The sequence below is a fragment of the Protopterus annectens genome, chromosome 1.part0 (assembly GCF_019279795.1).
Source record: "Protopterus annectens isolate FY-2018-M chromosome 1.part0, PAN1.0, whole genome shotgun sequence".
NCBI lineage: Eukaryota > Metazoa > Chordata > Ceratodontiformes > Protopteridae > Protopterus > Protopterus annectens.
Window position 1 is genome coordinate 349,389,671 of NC_056725.1, and position 22,991 is coordinate 349,412,661.

Sequence of the window (22,991 nt, forward strand, 5' to 3'; positions counted from 1 at the left end):
TTCGTCTCCTTGTCACCAAGATGGAAAGGGTTTACAGGCATTTTGAAATGGATTACCAAATACATTTTTTTTGCCATCAGACAGCTAACTCCCAAAAAAAACACTGTGATCAAACCTTACTTCTAGGAGAAGTCTACCTTTGGTACTTGTTTCATAAATGTCTCAGTAGTAGACATCTGGCTGCAGCTTGTTTGTACTTGTAGTACACTTTCACCAAACATCATTGTCTCAGCTGTGATTTTGGGTAGTTTGGCAACACTTTGGAAGCCAGTATTCCAGCACTTAGCTGTTTGAGCTTTGTGCATGTGCTTCTTCCACCCTGGTTGGGGTTGATTGTGATTCGGCCTGTCCAAGGTCACATCAGGAAGGACAGTGAGTATGGAGCGGATATTAGTTGGTTTAAGGGGACCCTCCTTGGGTGGTCAGAGCGATCCTGACTCCATTTCCTCTCACAGTGGATGTCTCCTCCAGCAGCATTGCCCATTTCAGCTCTGCAATCATAGCATTCTATACTTTATATTACGTTTTAGTAACTGTGCCTGCAGATGGTCCATGAGATCAGTGCACTAGCCCTGTAAACAAATGTAAATAAATTAAATAAATATAGATAATGCATGAAATTATCGTTGCTGTATCTTGATTTGCAGGCAAATGATTACTACTGATGTGTGGGTGAACTCAATTGCACTGGGAATGTCTGTGTTTAAGTACGTAGTGATTTCTGTCGCCATGCACATGGGTAAACGTTTGCAAATGTCCCCAAATTCCCATAGCACCTATAGAAAAAAATGCTAAGTTGTTATTGGTGCAGAAGATATACCCAATGAAGGACCCATCAGGAAGGGTCCTTTTAGAGATCAGTTGCCATGATGAGAATGAATTTGTAATGCTCATTCAGACAGACACATTTACTAGTATCTACTTTTAGTTATTTAACGCATCAAGTCAGTAGGGTAGCTTTTTTCATGCTAGAAATTGTGATTGTGAAAATTAGCAAAAACGCAAGTGCAGTTACTGTAGGTGTAATAAATTTTATTAGCCATCTCAGAGAACAGAATGAATGCTAATGATTCCTACTGCAGCATAATCTTCTTCCATTTAGGTATGCATGTCAGCGCTGAGCCAAATCTTGTAGTCTGCACTGTGTAGCCTAAAAGTACACCTCCAAATCTAGCAATCCCAATCCTTACTTTTCTTGGGTAGTGTAAGTTACTCCCAGACCTGTTTTGAGCTTCTTTGTCCAGGGTGAGGTGAATGGAATATTTTTATTTTTAATTTTTTTAATTTTTACATAGACTTGAATTTTTGACTGTGTGTCTTTTGCACTTTCCCTAAAGTTACCATCTCTTCACTACTGAAATTGTATGCTTGTATATATTTATGCATTACTATTGGTCTCTGTCTTGCTAAGAATAAGCAAGCTGTAATCTGTGATGAAGTAAGTTGTCTTCACTTTTCTTCTAAAGTAGATGCACTGCTGCTGTACTAAATTACAAGAAGGAAAGAGATGGAACCTAAAACAGAGAGGATAAATAGAGAAATCAAAGAAACCTTTGAAGCAACCACTAACTATGATTTCGGTCTCTTGAAAGTGTCTTTTAGTGATACATTTTTTGAACAGAGTTTTTCACCTCTAGGCCAGGTAGCACAGTGCTTGGCTGGCTATAGAGTGTAGTACTGGATACTGTTAAGAGTTCAGTCAGGCATCACTACTCATGGGAACCTGAAGGAAGAATATACAAGGCCAAGAGTCAGTTAAAGAAGACAGCAGTATGAAGAAAGCAGGACAGAAACAGCTCCATGACAAAAAATAAAGATACAGAGTGGCTGCCTGCAGAAATTCTTAACTTCTTGAATACTTTACTATTCCTTGTTCTGTACTGAATGTATTTTAGTGCTGTTTTTCTTTTTACTTTTTTAAGAACGGAACTTGTCAGTACTAATACATGTAGGCCGAGGTAGAGCAGTCTGTTGAGCTGTGCACAGGAGCAAACCGAGCACAGAACTGCATGGAGTTGTATACAGCAAGTGATTCATGAAGGCTAGTTAGAAGCATCTGCAAGTTAGTGATGGGGAGAAATAATTAAAAAATATATATGAGAAAGGAGAGGGTACAGGAATCTGGACATGGAGGAGATGTTGAGATTTGTGTCAAGTGGGCTAGCAAAAATACATCTTTATTTTCTCATTTCAATTGACATTTTTAATAGTTGTGTTATCAGAATCTTTCCTTTAAATTTAGGTGCTATAGAAATATGCTCCTTAAAGAACATGTGACATCTTTCCAAAATATTTTGGTTTATTACATTTCATTAAAAGTTGTAAGTTGTCATGTTATATTTTTCTGTAAAATAGAAAGTCCTTATTGTGTTTTGTGATTTATTTATGTTCTGTCCCCCACCCTGCCATCATACCCTTGGAATGATGTCATGTGGGGTATCTGCCAGAATTTTTGCGTACAGTAGCAAAACATTCTGAGCAAACAAAAGCAAGCCCCATCTTCAGATGTCATGCCATTTACTTATAGTGTGGTCCAGTACTACCACAGCTATATAGTAGTTATCAAAATTAAAGCAGTCTGCTTGCAATGTGTGGTTGATCTTATTTATTTATTGGTGTTTGTTTATTGGGAATCTCTGAGCAGAATCTATTTATAGAGGAGGGACGGGTAGAAGAGCTTCAGGGACAAATAATGCAGTTATGGACAGAGGATCCAAGATGACTGACATGTAACGGTTCCTTGCTGATGCTCCACAGATATTTCATGTTTTTCACCCTACAGTTCTAACGTATTTAAACAGGAAGCAGCGTCATGCTTTGAATCTTTCTAGTCTGATTTCTTGCCTTGTTCAAGAAGTTGTAAAACTGGGATTATTTTATTGATTTCCTTTAATCCTTCCATTTTGGATCATATTAACGGTTCCAGACCTAATGCACATCCTTTTTATAAAAAATGTCATGTTCAACAGATGCCCCCCCCCCCCCACAAAAGTCCTTAAAAAGAATAACATGAAAACATATATCTTTTATCCACATGCAGTAAATGTGTCTTTACTTATTGACACAAGTATCTTTCATTTTTGTGAGGAATCTGTTTCTTTTGTGACAAAATCATAATATTATCAAGAGCTACGGAGAAATTGGTTGAAGTTACTCAGTTTTAAGGAGACTTTGGTGATGGTGATAGTAATAAACTGGGGAACAGTTATTTTTAATAAAGAAAGCAAGTGATATATGACGCCAAATAAGTTGCACTGAAGTACAACAGATAAGTCTTGTGCAAATTAAGTAACTTTGTGTGTGTTTTTATTGTAAGGAAGATCAAGAAATATTATCTGACGTGGAAGAGACCAGGGAGAGAAAGTATGAAATGAAAACAGAAAAGAAAATGACTTTAGTGTTGATTTATTTATTTATTTGAATTAGTTTAAAGTTTATTTAATACTAAACAAAAGTAAAACAGTGTTTTCATTTATTCTCTGAAGGTTTGTGTGCAAAATGTTTAACAACCAGAATTAACATATTGCGAAAGTGTAATGGTGCCTTTAAGGCACCGGTTAGCATATTTTTTTTTACTTAGTGTCTTTTTTGCTGGTTTTAACATTTTTGATCTCTAACCTTAGCTATATTTCAGGGTGAATTTTGAGTATTTGCTACTTCTGAGGTTTGTCAGACACTCCTCTCATGTGAAGTGTTTTCTCACCTCAGAGGTATATCAGAATGGCTTGAAACTGCTGAATTTCAGCTTTAATGTCTGTAAAATTGAAGTAAGTGAAGCTTCTGTTAACTTTGGATTAGTTATATAAAATTCAGCACTTAAACTTCTGCATTCATTTTCATGTTTTGTGTAAATTAGCATGTAGTATATGTAATTCACTGAGGTATGAATTTAATTGCTGTCCAATTAATCCTTCACAACTTGGGCAAAGTTTTATTAGTTCATTTACAAGGAAATCAAAATATTATACAGTATTTGAAAGTGACTGATTTCTTTTATTTTCATATTAAAGATTCACTTATGAAATAGGGCTTACAATTGACAGGAAATATTTTGTGCAGTTTATCACTGTTTATGTTCTTTGTTGTCCATAAAAAGAGCTTTAGTGGTCTCTTTCCCCTGAGTTTGGTTCATACAGCTTCTGCTTATCACACTGCTGTTCTGCAGCCTTCATACTGATTAAAAGGAATAATGTTAGAGTAATGCTTTAAGAAATATATTGAGTAGCAAGCTTAGTTACCACTGTTCTGTGAAAGGATTTTCAGTCATTCATCCTTGGATAATATGTAATTAAATACATAATTACATTGCATACAGCTTAGTTTCTTAAAAGATGTAAATCAATGCATTTTACATGATGCAGTATTCATATATGGTGTAACATGTTGACACTGTTATAGTAGGTATGGGTTAATGATATAATTCAGCTTTGAGATGTAGTTTGCTCAATATAACTGCTGTATAAAAATAAAAGTTAGAAATGATGAGTTGTTGATACTGTTAAAGAATTTCTGTTATATTACCCTTCTCCATTTCACTTTGAGTGCCACACTGATGTTTTGTTTTTATAAATCTTTTTGTCACTTTGTCCTACTGCCTGCTGAGCATCATCCCCCTCCTGGCCATTTGGCCCATTTTTCCCCATCACTGCTGCAAGGTTGACCAAGGGGGGGGGGGGTAATCTTTGAGGTAGACATCCAAGATTGGTCTAGTTTTTATCTTCTGCCTTAACTTTCTTGACATACTAGCTTACTTCCATAAACGGTTGTCTGAGTGCAATATGACTTTTTAAGCAGAATGCCCCATCTTCGAGATGGTATTTCCCTTTCATGGTCCCCACCCACATGCATGCCATATGGCCAGTCTCCATTGCTGTCTGTTCTCACTACCAGTAAAACTTGGTAGTGGCCCAGCTCACCAGTAAGTCCTCCCTCCCCATGAAGTGAGATGTGTAGGCATTAGCTACTTCATTCCTCTTCTCCCCTTTGCTATCTCCAGCTGTGGTCAGGCTGCTAGTCGGACTCAAATCAGAGTTATAGTCCGGGCTTTAGCCCTCTGCAACAGCAGAGGAATCTCTCTTATGTGAATCTTGAGGTAGTTTAGTGCATATGGTTTCCACTATGAGCATGGATTGTTTATGTACTTTAACTTAATTTTATGTTAACTTAAGCTTTAAACTTTCTACACTCTGTTGTATTGGTGTCAAATTACAAACCTTTTTAACTTTGCACAGCTAGTGCCAGAAATTACTAGAACTGATGCATCATTTGATAAAAGAGTACTAGATTGGTTATCATCAAACAACCAGGATAACATAGGCTCTATAGGTGTACACTGTGATGCAATAAGGGCCCTTATTCCAGTTTATGTAGTCTCGTTTATATGGGTTCAATCAAAATTGCATTTTCATGTCTCTGCTTTTAGTGCCGTACTACAACAGTGTACTTGGACTTCACTTAAACTTTTCCCTTTTGATGAAGCAGTCGATGGCTTTCAACAAAGCTTCCTCATCATCCTTAACTTGTTAGCACTTCTGCTAAAAAAAAAAACTAAAATATTCCCCATAAGCAGAGCAGCTTGAGGCAAAATGTAAAAGCAATGAAAAAAAAGGCACCCCAACTCTTGCAAAAACAGGTTTATGTTTACTGAAATTTTACTTTGTCAAAATTCATATGGTCGAGACCACATGGTCGACAACTTAAAATATCCAAAACTAAAAAAAACGTAAATGGGGTTTCTGCAGGAGGACAAGCCCCCCTGCACCCTCTGAGATTGCACTACAGTGGGGAAAAGGGCACACTCCTTAATCCCCACTGTACTGTGACCTCTAAATGAGAATGTAACATTTCAAAGGAGAATATCAGTAATCTTTTAATATTTACAAATAATCTAGAATTAAAAAATAAAGAAGATTAAAGCATCAGAGATGAATTAATATATGAACTATGTAATTATCCCAAAAAATGTTGTTGAGTTATTTAAAAAGTATTTACTAAAGATCAAAATAAAAGTATTGTTCAATGTTTTGGACATCTATGCTAACAGCTCATCTATTGAAGCAGGATAAACACCAATGTTTGTGTGCATCTTCTAGCCACATTTTGTAAATATGTGTTATGACATTCTAGGTCAGTCCTGTCATACCAATTAAGGGCTCAAACTGTTTTAAATATAAAGATAAAGCATGATAATACTAAAAAAAAAAATTAATAAAATTGGTTGTGCAAACCTTTTGCTTTTGATTTGTTAAAGTGGAAGTATTTTTAAGGTGATGGAGACGTATGGTTTCACAGATTTATATGTAAAGCTAACAAGAGCTCTGTGGTACATTTGTGAGTTTTATTAGAACTGAAAAATATACATTTTTCAAACAGAATTACTACAAGTAAATCAGTGTAATTTTCCTTCCTCGTCCTCTTCAGTCAAAAAAATAAAAAATGTTGATACTAAACATTTATGTGGTTTAAGTAAAGGAACTGGATAGTGCCTTCATTTGTGCCTTCCATCCTTTGCCTTTGGTGCAAAGGATACTCATAATAGAGGGTTCCCTCTAGGTCATAATTGATGACAGTCCTTGATCTGTGGGGTAGAGTGCTTCATGGTCCATTTTCTACCCTTATCTTGTACCCCCCTCCCCCCACCAATAAGGAGGGATGTGCTACCAAACGACAACGTACTTGGCAATGTATTCACCTCTCTGCATCACATGTAGACCTTTTCTGATTGCCAATTTCCTACCCTGTTGAAGGTATTCATTATAATGTTGAAAGTGGCAAAGAATACTCCCACTATGAAGATGCATTTCAAAAAGTGGAAATGTTTTCTTGTTTATATTCACAGACGGACATGTTCTTGTACTACATTAAAGTTTTGAGATTTGTCAGGCTTCTGTTTAACAAAGGTCTTAGTTATTTTGCTTTTGGAGCATATGTATCAGCTGTTTCTCATTTCCATGAATGATGAGAAGGCAAACACTTAATCTGCACTGTTTTTATTTCACAGCTTCCTTATAGGTTGTTTTTCCCTTGTGTCCTCAGTGGAACCACCTTGTTTTTAATGGACTCTGTGTCATATCAAGAGAATTACCTTTTTGACTTTTAAATAGCCTCACTGATGGAACCGGTCTGTGCCTTGGAAAATGCTGCTTCTGGTACCAGTTAAAGGTGTTCTTAATTTTTGGGATTAGCCTGAAGTAGTGGCTTCTATCTATAGTAACACTGATGGGTTTTTGTGCTCCATTCCGAAGGGATTTACTTTGCTAGTAGACATACCTAAACCAGACGTCTTTACTTCAGTTGCTGCAGTCAAACAAAGTACTGCTCCCCAGAACACTGCATTCTTATCACACTGATGAGGAGTTTTCAGGGCTAGATCACTTGGAGAGGTATTTATTCATGTCCTGTACCCTGCAACCTTTCATGCTTTGAATTATCTAATGCACATATTCTATTTCCATAGGGAAATTCTTTATAGGATGTTCACATTATTAGAACAAGCAGAGATACTCCCTAAAGGCCCAGGTAGCATGCACTGTTAGCTGTCACGTAGTTACAGTCACCTATGATTCTGCTAATGGTAAGACGGTAGCAGGCATTGGTGTTGCCATCTGCTGAATTACCTCTCTGTATCTTAGTTCTTTCACTGAAGTATTTTTTTTTGGGCTGCCTTCTTTCCTGGATCACTACTGACACACAGCTTCAGGACATGACTAAAAAAGGTGGCTGAGATTGTTTCACAGGACATCCAGGATTTTTGCTAGTAATACAGAAGATTAGACCTCTGGCGGACAGCAGCAGTCAGTGTAATATTTGTTGGTGGCTAATGGAAAGGCATCCTGTTGACGTCAAAACATACTCTGATGTTAATGATGCTCTTGTCCCAAGTACACGTATGTCATGTGTGCCCAATCGTGCTGCTTCTTGTCTAATGACATCCCTGTTAAGGCCCTTATGCTCTCTTTCACATGCATGTTCTACACTGGATGGACTGTGAAACCCCGGTGAGCACAGGAATTTGGTGTCTTGAACATCTTTAGCTTGTCTCTGTGCCACATGTCCATTTCTAGATGGGTCCACTGTTGCAGATTTCTAGTGGGTTTCCCTTTCACTCTCCCAGGCTAATTGTAGCAATCACATTGGATGCATCAAGCATTGATAGAAGTGAGGCTTACATCTTTCCCTAAGTTCAGGGTATTTGGAATATGCAGGATTCCCAATGTCATCAGTATCCTGTAGCTGTAGGTACTCAACACAATGTCTGCAATGTCTTCAGCTGCTGCTTTTCTTCTCTCTTGTGGACACCTGTTTGTCCTGCCAGACAACGTAACAGTAGTATGATACACCAGTAAGTGGGGGCATGATATCTCAACAGAGAGGCCACATTGTGTAGGAGTGGGCCTTCAGTCACAGGTTTGTTCTTTTTGGTTCTTTACATATACATTTTTTTCCCAAAAGTAGTCACTGTTGCCCAGTGCAGCAGTACAGATTTTCAACATATCAGGCATTCTGGTTGTAGACCTACTTGCGTCTCTGACAGATATGAGGTGCAGATAGTTATTTTCCATATTAATTTCCCAGTCCAAGGGTACCTTTGACAAATGCCCGCCTGCATGCTTTCTTCCTATTACATTTAATTCCCTGACATCTTGACTTCCATGAGCCACCAGCCAGGAGTTTTATACAAACTACTGATAGTAATTTTGTCTTTATGTTTAAATTTTTCTACAGCAGTGCCTAAAGCAGGTGGTTATTTGAGATACCATAGCTTTGCCTGTGCAAGATGGCATTCTGACAGTAAAATGGTCACATCTGCTGTTTTCTGGTCTGGGTGCTGCTGAACTGCAGTTATAAGAGCAGGTAGTAGTGTGCGAATACTGAGAACCTTTCTGGTATCTTTTTTTCCTTTCTGTCTCAGCATCTGGAAAAAAAATGGAGATGTTAGAGAGAGTCTGACAAGATCATATGAGTGTCTGAGTAACCAGAACACAATTCTCAGAACGGTGAAAGATCATGTGACTGAGTAACCAGAACACCATTCTCAGAGCATGAGAGATCATGTGTCTGTCTGAGTAACCAGAACACAATTCTCAGAACAGTGAAAGATCATGTGACTGAGTAACCAGAACACCATTCTCAGAACAGTGAAAGATCATGTGACTGAGTAACCAGAACACCATTCTCAGAGCATGAGAGATCATGTGTCTGTCTGAGTAACCAGAACACAATTCTCAGAACAGTGAAAGATCATGTGACTGAGTAACCAGAACACCATTCTTAGAATAGTGAAAGATCATGTGACTGAGTAACCAGAATACCATTCTCAGAGCATGAGAGATCATGTGACTGTCTGAGTAACCAGAATACAGTTCTCAGAACAGTGAAAGATCATGTGACTGAGTAACCAAAACACCATTCTCAGAGCATGAGAGATCATGTTGCTGTCTGAGTAACCAAAACACCATTCTCAGAACGTGAGAGATCACGTGACTGTCTGAGTAACCAGAAAACCATTCTCAGAATGGTGAGAGATCACATGGCTGTCTGAGTAACAACCAGAGTACCATTCTTAGAATGGTGAAAGATCATGTGGCTGTCTGAGTAACCAGAACACCATTCTCAGAATGGTGAGAACTCATTAAGATTTAGTGGTGCTTCATATGAAGCAAGGGAGCAGGTCCTTAATATTGGATCCTAGTCCTAAAATGTCATGGTGCAGATAGATACCAGGTAATAGGAAGTATGCAATGATTAGAAATTATTTCCATTGCAATCACAGCAGTCATCTCTGTTCAAGTAAAGCAGGTGAAATTGTAAACATATGTTCTTACATCTGTTTTCCTTGTGTTATCACAGGTGTTTACTTATCTAATTAGTGGTTTTATTTTGCTCCTTGCTTAAATCTCTTTGAGCTAAAGGTACCTAACAGGAAGCCCAGAGAAGTGGCATGTTAAATGATAGGCTCATTTTCTTTAAAAAAAAAAAGTTAACCTAAGCAGCATGCCTTTCAGAAGAAATTGTAAAATGCATTAAGCATACTTTACCTAAACAACAAATGGAGACTGGGATCAAACCCAAGACCATAATCCAAGAGGTAGCAGTATAACCAGAATACCACTGTGTGTTGCTGTTTTATAAGGGGGGAGTGAAGAAGAGTCCATGCAAGTGAAACATAAAATGTATCCACTAGAAAACAATGCGTTTAGCACTCGAGAAGCAGGTGCCCACATCCCAACTTTTAAAACTTTTCATTTTAATTTATGAAGCCTCTTTCACAGTGAACCTCCCTGAAACCACACAAAACCCTAGCCCCTTACATCTGATATAAAAAAGAAAGAGCACATGCTGCAGTCTACACAACATGTCTGTCCTCAAGCACATATTTGAAATACTTAGTATCTGGTGTAGTTATATTGCTTTGCAGTCACATAAACACATTCATTAACATTTAGCCTCCTACAGTTAGTGTGATCCCACTTTGAGAACTACTACGTGACCTCTTAATAAAAAAGCCTTTAATATCTCTGTAATTGTTATTGGTTTCTAAAGCAAAATAAAACTAATGCCTTTTTTATTTTATTAGATTCATGTAGGGGAACATGTCTTCTTTGAAGATTCTGGATGCATATATCGATACAAAAATGGCAGTAGTAAGTATGTTTTTTTTTAGTATTGGAGGCCAATGAAAATGAGAACTGATTATTAAGAAAGTAACACGTCAGGACTAGCTGGCTGAATTCAAAAAGTGAATTCCCTTTCCATGGCTGAGTGATAATTTGAGGTTGGAATATATAAAAGAGGGAAAGCCGGAGGCTTACCCTCTAAGACAACACTGGCCTTTCTGGGGGGGGGGGGGGGGGTCCTGCTCTTTGATTTTTCAAATGTAAATCCATACTTGGCAGATTCTGTTATTTATATAATGACTTTGCCTGTTTTCTTCATTACTGTTATAATCTAAAAGTAATACAAATGTAAGAGCTATTTTATTCTTATTGTAGTATTATGTATACTATATAGTTAAACTTGGGTGGTATTTTTGTAAGCCTTTCTTCAGCAGTGTGTTACATGTACCACAAATAAAAGACTACATGTTTTGGCTTAAACAGCATTAACACTACCATATGATGATGGATTTGTTTGTAATGATATTCTAATGACATTCATGAGCTTGCTGAAAAAGTAACATAGATACATTGTTTATGTTTTGATTTTTGAAGGTGAGCTCTAGAGATACCCAATGTAGAACGTTTAAGTCACTGATTTTACCAAAGCATGGTAATCAACTTGCTTTTTGATTGATTTATTAATAGCATTTTGTTAACCTGGTATAGATCCCTGAGAAAAGCTCTTTGTTTTGTGCCCTGGGTCACCAGTTTCATTCACGTTTTAAGCAAAGATCTGTTTGCAGAACAAGCTGTCCTTTTTTTGCACGGTTTCTCTGCTGTATCATCACCCTCCTCCATGGCCAGTTGGCCTACTTGTTTTACATCAGTGGAGCTATGTAGGCTACTAGAAGCCATTAGGACTGGTTCAAGATTTTCCGTTTTAGTTTACCCCATACCTAATGCATGCACCTACCATGGCATAGGGAAGAGTAATGCAGTGGGATAACAGAGGAGAATGTTCCCTCATGTCTGCAAAGGGGGTTCTTTCCAGGTGTTCCTGCCCCAACCCTCCAAGGTGCAAGCAGTGAATTTCTTGGTCTTCACCAGGAAGTAGCACATCTCGGTGTGCATCTGAGGTGAGCGCAGTTCCTGTCCCTACTTGGGTCCACCAGGACCAAGGCCACAAGTCAAATCTTGGTTGCCTACAGTGCAGTTAGGAATCCATCCTTTGCACCACAGAGGGAGGGCAGAAGATGCTGGAGAATTTACTTCTTACCTGTTTATAAAGTCAAAATAAATGTGTGGTATGTACTTGCATGTAAATTATACTAGTGTGGGAAGGAGAGTAACGTGCGTAGCATTCACTTTTCGCTTCAGCGCACTGAATGTTCTGTCCCAAAGGACTTTTGGATTCTGGAAACTGTAAAGTGACTTGAAGTTCTTAAATCTGTTTTTAAAAAGTGTAGAAAGGAAATAATTGAGTATACATGTACCCCTATTTTCAGGCTGCCTGCTAGTCTACAGCAGAACAGAAACAGTTGTGGCAGTAAATAAAGGCATTTGACCCTCACACCCTTGTAAAAGAAACAGTACCATTAGGTGGCATTACTTGTGGCAGTTTGATGAACAGATACTTAATGTTATGCTTACTTTGTACATGGCATAGTGTAGGCTGTAAGGGTAAGGTCCTAGCATGTTAAGGGAATCCAAAAAGAAGGGAAATGTATAAAACAGAGTGATAGTAATAGTCATGGGTTCACTTTCAGGACAAGGATGGTCAGGTGAAATTAATGTTAATTAATTCATTCATGTTTCCTTGAAAAGACTGTGTAATTGTCTGTCTCTTGAGATTTTCCTTTAGCTACTCCATTTCTCTTATCACTAAAGTTCTGCGTATTTCAAATTTTGGATTGAAATAGTAAACTCTAGTTGTGCCTGTTGCACAATTTATAGGCTAGCTAAATTTAATGAGTAATAGTCAAGATAATATTTTTGTTTATTTTCTTCTTAAAGCAAAGTAATAATAATGGAAAAAAATTATTTTCAATTTATATCAGGTGAAATCTTGGAAGTATTGCTTAATACTGAAGAACTTGGATTTCAGGATGCTTCGGTCCAGCGGATCAGGCTGTCTCCAAACCAGCTGCATTTGGCAGCAAGCATAAAACACTCAGATTTAGAAGAATGCACCTGTGTTATTGTGAAACTCGAAGAAACTCCTGAAGTTTGCTCTGTCATACCTAAGGTGTTTAGCTTTGGTAAGATGTGTTGCATTGATTATTGTTAGTGACTAATGTTTGTGAATTTTTAAGTGAGACAGAATCTGTATTCCTGTTACATCTGAGCTTCTGAAAGCAGAACAAAGATAAGGATTGAACGAGCAGGTAGAATACCAGAGACCCTCCTTTGGTACAGCTGTGTTTGGGTTCGTCCTGCCTTGCATTGGATTTATCTTTAACTTGTAGTTTTTTCTTATTCAAAAATAGCAATTTTGATTTTGATCTATTAAAGTGTAGACCTGAAATCTTATAAAAGTTCTCCATTACTTCTTCTAGCTCTCCTAATGACTCTCTGAAGTTTGATAGGGTTAATAAAATATCAGCAAAAAGCATTATTTTAGATATGTACTGGTCATATACTTCTATTCCTTTTATTCTTGGAGTATTGCGTATTATTTCTGCAAGTATTTCTATAGCCAAAGAAAATAAAATAGGAGAAAGGGGGCATCCTTGTTTAGTACCTTTCGTTATATGGATAGATTTTGAGGTGAAACGACCTAATTTAATGTAGGCTAAGTTAATAACATATATGTTTTTAGTAATAAGATGAAGGGAGGAGGAAATTCAAATAATGCTAAAGTTTTAAATCGATATTCCCAATTGAGTGAATCAAAAGCTTTTTCTACATCTAATCTGATTACAAGTGTTTATCTTCTTCATTCACATAATCTATAAGAGTAAGTATCCTTTTAATATTGTCATGTGTGTGCCTGTTGTATAAAAATCCAGTTTGATCATTAATTGTCTTTGAAAGTGGGATTGTCATTCTGTTAGCTAGGATTGACATGAATATTTTGTAATCATTATTCAGTAATGATATAGGTCTGTATGAGGTGCAAAGGTCTGTTGGTTTATTATCTTTTAGAATTGGTGTTATGAGATAATATTTCCATGAGGGTGATATTTTTGCGTCTGACTGGACTTCTAGCAAAGTTTTATGAAAAAAGGGAGATTACTGTTGAAGGGAAGAGTTTGTAAATTTCCGTAATTATACCATCTATCCCTGGAGCTTTGTTAGATTTACTTTCTTTTATCTTGTCAACAATTTCTTTATAGGATATAGTTTTTTGTAGGTCTAGTTTTATGTTTTCGAGAATTTTTTTTATATTGATAAGGTTTGTATCTAAGTTTATTTGGTTGGTATCTAAATCTTCTTTTTTGAAGTGTTTCCATATAATGGAACTGAAATGCTTCAAGGATGTCTCCTATATCTGATACTTTTTTCCCGATTTTTTCATGATATATACTACTAATGTTATTTGCTTTAGATTGTATTTTAATTCTTGTAAGTTATGTAGATATCTGGGGGAGGTGGCTAATGAGTTTATTTTTAGTTTTTCCAGGGCTAGACAAGTTTTGTGTGTTAGAATTTCATTATATTTTTTTTAATTCCTCTGTTTCTTTTTTGACTTCTGGACAATTCTGATTTTTTTTTCAGATTCCCACTCTCTGACTTTGTTTTTGTACCAGCTAAGGGTCTTACCAAATAAATACGCTTTTAATGAGTCCCAAACCATGACTCTACTGATTTCTGTTGTATTATTAATTTCAAGAAATATTTGTAGTTCTGACAACATCCAGGGTCTGAATTCTTTAATTTTCATGATATATGATGGAATTCTAGTTGAGAGGATTAAAGGTTTAAACTCTATTTGGAGCTTCATTATCAGAGTGTCATGATCTGAGAAGGGGCATGCAACTTTTGAGAAGTTGAGGATTTTTGTCTGTAAATCTTGAACTACGAATAATTTGTCTATTCTGGCTTGTGTTCCAAATCTATGGTCTTTATGGGAAAATAAAAAGGATTTGTCATCTTTTACTTTAAAAGTGTCTATTAAATGAAATGAATCAATTCATCTTTTTATGGATTTTGAAATAGTTGCTATGCAAAAAGACTTCTTGGTGGTTTTAGAAGCTTCTAAGGTACAATTAAAGTCTCCTCCCAGTATAAAGTTTCATTTATAATTGTTGGAAATATAATGTAGGTGTTTTTTAACCTTTCCTGCTCTAATTCCTGGGAACCAATATAGATTAGCTCAGGTCCATATTCTGTTATTAAATTTAATTATAACAAATGCTAGTAGACTTTCTTTGTCTTCATATTTATAAATAACTTTTGGAGTGATTATGTTTTTCTTCCAGAGAATTGATACTCCTTTTGTCTTTGTTCTATAGGAGGATTGAGCTAAGACTGTATAGTCCTTAGGATTCCAAATAAAGCTATCATTAGTCTTAAAATGCATTTCCTGGAGAAATACTACTTGTGCCTTATTTAGATTTAAATATTTTAGTAAGTTTAATCTTTTATTTGCATTATTTAAGCCATTAGTATTTAATGATGATGGTAAAACCATTTCATGTTCTTGTTGGTAGAAACTTTTTGCTTCTTTCTTTCTTTTGTTTTTTTTTTGTTTTATTATAGTAGTTATACCATATTCTCTGATAACATTGAATGTTATTTTTATGTGTGTAAACTTGGGAGTGTAGTGTAATGTTCTTTCGTCTTTAAATCCAAGTCGGGTAAAATTCTGGTCAGGCTTTAAAAAGTACTTCTATAAAACATTAATTCTAAAGCATCAAATACAAGTAAATATGAATTTCCCATTAAACATGGAATGAAAGCCATTCCTAATCCAACAGATAAAGATAGATCTATTGGATTATCACTCATACCTTTAACCAACAATATTAACTGAGTTCCATATGTTAAATTATTATATGGAGAATTTTCTTAAAAGAGATATGAAATTCTATATTATTCTATTATTGTTCTATAGTATTTTATATATCAGGATGGAATGTTAGTAGTGTAAACAATTATTATGTTGACTTAGAAAATATCCAGTATTTAGTTACCCTTATGATCATTGGTGAGATCTGATCATAAACTAATCTCACTGGAAATCCACATCCCGCCCCCACCCCAAACAAAAAAGACCATAGTGAAGAACTTCTAAAGCAAACTTCACACTACTCAAGACTGGTGTGGTATCCTTCAAGGCCCCTGAGTCAGAGGAAACCACAACCCAAGCTGCGGAAGCCCTTACAAATGCCTTCTATGAACACCTCCAGGACTGCATGGATCAGGCAATCCCAAATAAAACCAAGACTCTTTCCACAAAGGGCAAACGTCCAGTCTGGTGGACCCCAGCCATTAACAAACTTTACAATAAGAGGAGAAAGCTATTACATGATAGAACAAAATCCATAAAAGAGAAGTCACCCCTGATCATTATTAGTAAAAAAATACGAGCACTCATAAAATCAACTAAGGCCAATTTTGAGAGAAAAATTGCCATGGATTCAAAGGACAATCATAATGCCTTTTTCAGCTATGTTAGGAACCTGGGTGGAAACTCACAGATATGCTCAGAATTAGTCCAAAATGATACAAGAATCACTGAACCCACAGACATTGCCAACATACTGGCAGACAGGTTAAGTGCAAACTTCACCCCCCTCTACCCCCCTAAAGGAGAGATAACTATCCCAGCCGAGTGTAGCCTCCCGGACATCTCAAATGCGCAGGTGAAAGCTGCTCTCTCTAAAACTAAAAACACAGCATCAATGGGACCGGATGGTGTCCCCGGCTGTGTGCTACACGAGCTAAATGAGGAATTAAACCCGCACATAAGGCAGCTGTTTAATCTCAGCCTTACCACAGGATACGTGCCCAAGGAGTGGCGTCGGCAACTGTGGTCCCACTCCACAAAGGTGGCCTCACGGACCCTGGTAATTACGCCCCATAAGCTTAACAAGTCTAGTCTGCAAAGCTATGGAGAGGATCATAATGGAGCTCATAAACAAAGATATAGGGGACTTGCAGACATTGGACCCGACCCAGTTTGGCTTTGTCAAGGGAAGATCATGCCTTTTGAACTTGGTCGACTTCTTGAAATAGTCACCAAGGCCATTGATGAGGAAAGGCAGTCCATACAGCCTACCTTGACCTTGCAAAGGCTTGACACAATACCCCACTGGTATTGTAGAAAAACTTACCAGCTTAAATGTAAACCCATATGTCACAAGATGGGTTGCAAACTGGCTTAAGGACAGAACCCACAGGGTTAGAGTTGCTGGCGCTGTGTCAGACTCCAAGCCGGTCACAAGTGGTGTCCCACAGGGCTCGGTCCTTGGCCCCTATTGTTTGGCATCTACTTCTCAGAAGTACAGGCCAACATGGGAGGACTTTGGCTGACAAAGTTTGCAGATGACTGCAAACTGGGCCATAGTGGAAAGTGCATCGGACACGGATATCCTTCAGAAGGGACTCACGGAAACAGATAGCTGGTGCCAGAGCCATGGCCTGAAGTTAAACGCCAAAAATGTATAGTCATACCCTTCGGGAAAAACAAGGTAACCCCAAGCTACCATATAGGTGGCAATCCACTAAGCACAGAAGAGGTTATCAGGGACCTGGGGACCCAGGTTGACAGTGGCCTTTCTTTTGACACTCACATTGCTAAAGTGGTTAGAAAGACCTTCTACATTGCCCACCTGATCATGAAGGGATTCACATCCAGATCTAGTGAGGTCATTGTTCCCTGTACTCTTCACTTATCAGACCAATGATCGAGTACAATGCCCCATTCGGGATGTATCTCACCCGACATCTGCAGCAATTGGAGAGACCCCAAAAGTTCCTCACCAAAAGGATAAAGGGACTCCAAAATCTGTCATATGCTGCCAGATTGAAGAAACTCCAGCTCTATTCAGTCGCATACCGCCTGCTCAGAGGTGACATGTGCCTGACATACAAGGCCATGTCCAACCCGAATTAATGGACATGCTCCACCTCAAAAAATCCAAATCCACCAAAACCACTAGAGCAAGCGACTTAAACCTTAGCACGGATATAAATAGGACGTGCTGGAGGGATAGATTTATCACTCAGAGACTCCCTATGCTGTGGAATAAAATCCCGGTCCATGTGAGGCAGAGCACCTCGCTGACTCTGTTCAAGAGAAATCTGGACCTGTGGATGGGAGATCGTAGGTTTACCCCGGGAATCATCTCTGGGTCACTGCTGGACAGAGGCATAACAAACTAATGGGCACAGTATTTTTTCATATAAGGGGTGGCGTAAGCCACAATAATTTGGGCTAGGCTTATAAATGCCTTAGGGCAGATAGCCTAGTATAAACCTATGAACCTGTGAACCTATTAAGAGATCCCAAACATGTCAGATATGTCATTTTGGATACATTAAATGCAACAGAGGAGCATACACTAAATAAGCCAACAACAAATAGATTATTACTAAAATTATTTAACTAAAAGGACTCTACAGGAGACAATGAGTTATTACCAATGAAATATGAATTTACTGTAGGTGTACTGTCTTCCTTTCCCACTCTTCAGCTCAACAACTTCAACTTACACTTATGAAAAGACATGGCTTATCAGTGGTATCCTGACTCTGAGTAGAGGCGCTCTACATTCTAGTGTGTAGTGCTTTTACATAGTTATAGATTTACAAAGCAGAGTCTAAGAATGAACTGTTATAACCCTGACAATTCCCATCCTGCATAGGGCACCTCCTGCTTCCAGAATGAGTAATCACATCAGGTCTAGAATGAATGTGAGACTTACCTTAGGTAAGTATTAATCAAATAATATTTAGAGCATCTTTGAGAGTTCTCAGGGCAGTTAGAATACTCTTAAGCCTCTCCTCCCTTGACCAAACACAGAGATTTCCCTTCCCTTTCTTTCCCTTGTTTTAAATCAGTACTAATAAAAGAAATTCAGCAAACATAGCTAAACAGAAATAACATTCAGTAGTCCATCTTGTACATGACTCGCAATCCATTAAACAAGTTTGTGACCAACATCACTTTAGTAAACATTATAAAGACAAATTAGAAATAATTTCCTAGCTCTTTATATTTTCTGATAAAGCAAAAAGTTAACAATAAGCTATTTTAACTAAAAGTATAAAGCATTTCAAATTTTCCTTGCATGTATACATTACTACTTATATTGTAGTGTCAATAGCCGTCTTTGAAATCTGTACAATACTTCACTTCTTCAAATCATTCCTTTTTCAATTCAGGTTTTGTTTTGTCAAAACGGCAACAAGATTTCAAGGGCACAATTAATGTTTAGACTGATGTTTCAAATAAATAACTCGTCAGTTGCCAATTGAGTTAGTTTAGAATGTACGGTTAGTGCAAATATAGCATATTGCAAAAATAATATGTATTGTTTTGTGTGCTCTAGAGCCTGTCATATGCAAGCGACATATATAATGTCGCATATATAGAGCAGATAGCTTATGGATTCAGGTTGTTAAATTAAGTTATGCTTATTAATCAGGCAGTTTCATTTAAATTCACAAGTAATTTGGGGACATTTCAGTTGAGTTTCCAGGAATGTGTAGTCCAATGTGAGTAACTGAGTCCACTTTTCCTCATAAACATATGTCACAATTCATTGAACTAAGCAGAGAGTCTAACATCTGTCTAATAATCATTATAAAGACAAAGAATAGTAATTTCCTAGCTCTTCAAACTTTCTGATATCGCAAAATGTTGACAGTAAGCTATTTTAACTGGAAGACTAAAATAGTTCAATACTTCCTTGTGAATATATATTTTTACTTTTACTGTAGTGTCAAGAACTGTCTTTGAAATTTATGCATTACTTCACTTCTTTCAAGTCATTCATTTTACAGTTCAGATTATATTTTGTCAAAATGTCAGTAGCATTTCAAGGGCACATTTAATATTTAAACTGATATTTTAAATGAATAGCTATCAGTTACCAAGTGAGTTTGTATAGAGTGTGAGGTAACTGCAAAGATAACGTTGCAAAAAGTAATATGTATTTTTTCATATGCTCTAGATTATGGCATTTTCAAGTAACATATAAAATGAAACTTTTACAGTGCAGACAGCTTGTGAAATCAGCATGTTAAACTGAGTAATACTTTTTAATCAAGCAGCTACATTTAAGTGCTCATGTAGTTTGAGAACATTTCAGTTGTGTTTCCAGGAATATGTAATCCTATGAGGATAAATCATAAAATATTTACAAATAGTGCTACTATGTATTTATTTTACCTTGCTTATGTTGTTTTTCATTTTAATAACTAAACAACATTACTTTTTCTTATTATTTGTTATATGTGAGGCTAAATGCTCTTCACAGGTTCGCAGTGTCCTTAGAAACTGCAGCAAGTGTTTACTGTTGCTTTGGCAACACAAATAGAATATGAAGAAAGCTTCACTTCTCTTAACCAACGGTACATTTTTCCCTCCTTTTTTTATGTATTTGTTAATACTAAAAGGAAATAATTCAAAGGACATAGGTACATGAATGGAACATTTCAGAGTTAATCACGAACATGTCCCCAATCCCAATAAGCTTAACAGTGACTATCATTAATCTAATAAATATTGTAATAACAATTAAGTTCACTATTCCAATTAGTCTACATTAAAACTAGATTATTTTAGACTATTATTTATCTGTGTATAGATAGTGAGTTATTAAATATATACAGACTATATTAGTATAGTAGATAGGAGAGAATTCAGAAAGGTAGACCAGATGCAATTAAAATAAATAATGAGAAAAGAGAGACGAGAGAGAAAGAAAAGAGAAAAATACACATATACTATGTATTTTGATTTACAGTATAAATATTTTATGTGCTATATAACCCTCCTTCTGTGAAAGAAAAGTACCCTGTTTTACATACCTGAGGTAATGTGAAAACTCTCGTGTCATCTGTTTTCAAAAAATATAGATGAAGATTCCAGTAATTTGTTTTAAAATTCCAAGTATTAAAATTGGTCCTTTAAAGTAATGTTAAAACAATTCATATCATAGTAGATGCTTTGAGAGATTTGGCTGTAACAGTATCAGTCTTTTGCTTCTTCTTTTTGACATCTGTCCAGACATTTGTTTCTTTGGTTCTCTTAAGAGAAGGTGACATCCAATCCATGTCTTCTGGTAAAGTAATCACATTATTAGTTTTAATAAATGAAGAGGCTTCCTCCAAGTCAATAAAAGTCCTCATCTCATTGGCATACAGTATTCTTATCTTAGCTGGATATGCAAGTTGTGCCTTGATGTTATTTTGTTTCAGAAACTTTTATCATTGGCCACACTTTTTTTTCCTTTGTTCCATTATTCTAGATGAATAGTCGTTATCAAATCTTATCAGGCTTTGTTTATATTTTAGAGGTGCCTTCCTCCAAGCCGATCTTAAAATCAGTTCCTTGTCCAAGTATGAAAGGAATTTGATAATTATTGACCTAGGAAGAGAGTTTGAGTTAGTGGCCGGTTTCCCAAGAGCTCTGTGTGCCCTTTCAGTGCCAAAGGAAAGTCCTTCTTATAAATTTAAAAAGTCAGGGATCCAGCTTGATAAAAAGGAAATAATATCCTCACCTTCTGTGTTTTCAGGTAATCTGAAAATCCTGATGTTATTTCTCCTCTCCCTATTTTCCAAGTCATCTACTTTATTAACCAACCAAGTGTTTGTTTAAGAAGCAGTTCTTTCTGTGTTTCCACTTCCTTAAGTCTGCTTTCTAAGTAATTTAGAGAAACCTCTATTCCTGTTATCCTTGTCTGGTGGTGTTGTAGCATTTCCTTGAGGGTGTTAGCCTGTTTTTGACTGCTTGTTTTAAGATTTTCTAGGTTCTCTTTAAAATCATCCCTCTTCAAAGACAACTCCTGCAGGGTAGATGCCATCTGTTGTAGTTCCTTCTTTAAGGCAGCATCCTGGTGAGAATTCTTTGAGTTGCTCATTTTAACAAGTGAATATATCTCCCAAGCTTTTTGACAGGAAATTATTTGTAAAACTTCACCAAAGTTTCTAATTATGTAAATTAGTCCTTTATAAGATTTTATATTTTGAAGAAAAAAAAGAATATTTTATCCTGTCTTATTTAGCTAGTTATATGGAGCTCTCAAAATACAGCTGCTTTCAGTTAGCCATTCAGGCCCCCCCCCCCGATAATATGTCTATAAATCTCATTGGCTATTACTGTGTTTCTTTGTAGGGATGAACCATTACCAAGCCAGGTTCCACATGGTTTTGCTTTTCTCAGTGGGATTTCATATACTTTTATGTAGCTGAAACTCGTTTCAGCAAATACAACTATTACATTCCCTTGTTTAGATGAATGGGTCTTTGTTCTGCAAAAGGCAACCTCTATCACACAAGAAATTTCCCCTAAACCTCTTCCACCTTCTTAGAATTCTACAAGTTTCTAAAAGTCAAATCTTTCTCCTTCACAAAGATACTCATTTTGTGGAGGTGGTGCTGGAAATTTGCTTAGACAAAGCATGTCTTCATACAGAAAGGCCATGCACCCATGATTTGACAATAGTGCTCTTGCTGTCTAATCCTTGACCTTCAGCTTGGCATCTCCTTTAGACTCTGTTTTTTTTTATGGCAGCTGCTAATTCTTCATTTCCTTTGGCTCAGATATTCATAAGATATCTACATTGGGATTTGAAGTTCCAATGGTTCCAGCACAGCAATGGTCCTATAGGCATAGTCATCTTCACCCCTCACTAAAGGAGAAGTTCTGTGATGCCTTTACTTTCTGGGTTTCAGTGAAGATGTTCATTTTTACCTGTACCTTTTTCATGGGTCCCAACCAATTAAATCAAAAGGTGCTTCAACAAAGTATTAGTTTAAGGGTGTGCACACTTATGCAACCAGCTTATTGTACGTTTTTTATTTTTTATATTTTTCCACTAACAGCGTTGTTTGTTTTTCAGCTGAATTGTACAGGTTATAGGTCACATTAAAGGTGGGGAAAGTTTTGAAATGATTTATTGTGGTCTCATTTTTAACATCACAAAAACCTGGCATTTTAATAGGGCTGTGTAAACATTTTATATCCATTGTATGTCACAGCCACTTATATTCTTGGAGTTCAGAACTCTCAAGCATATGTCCACACTTTTCAGCCAAGTTAGACTTTTAAATAGGAATTGAACAACCTGGTGTGGATGTGCTTGTTGACAGGTTAGTACACTTTGTATTCTGATTCATGGATAATAAATTAAACTCACTGTCTGTTGTTATTTTCTTCTAGATAAGAAAGGCAAAGAAGCTTTCTTTTCCAAACAGGATCATAGCAAATCTTGTGTAAGG

The 22,991-nt window shown here is 36.7% G+C and overlaps 1 protein-coding gene across 1 annotated transcript in view; it reads left to right on the forward strand.

The window, feature by feature from the left end:
- LOC122804780 (prolyl endopeptidase-like) overlaps positions 1–22,991 on the forward strand; it is a 125,366-nt gene that overhangs the window by 58,472 nt on the left and 43,903 nt on the right. Inside the window, exons 3-4 of the mRNA XM_044075297.1 lie at positions 10,577–10,643; positions 12,656–12,856. Coding sequence (XP_043931232.1) covers positions 10,577–10,643; positions 12,656–12,856 — 268 coding nt within the window. The remainder of the gene's footprint in view (positions 1–10,576; positions 10,644–12,655; positions 12,857–22,991) is intronic.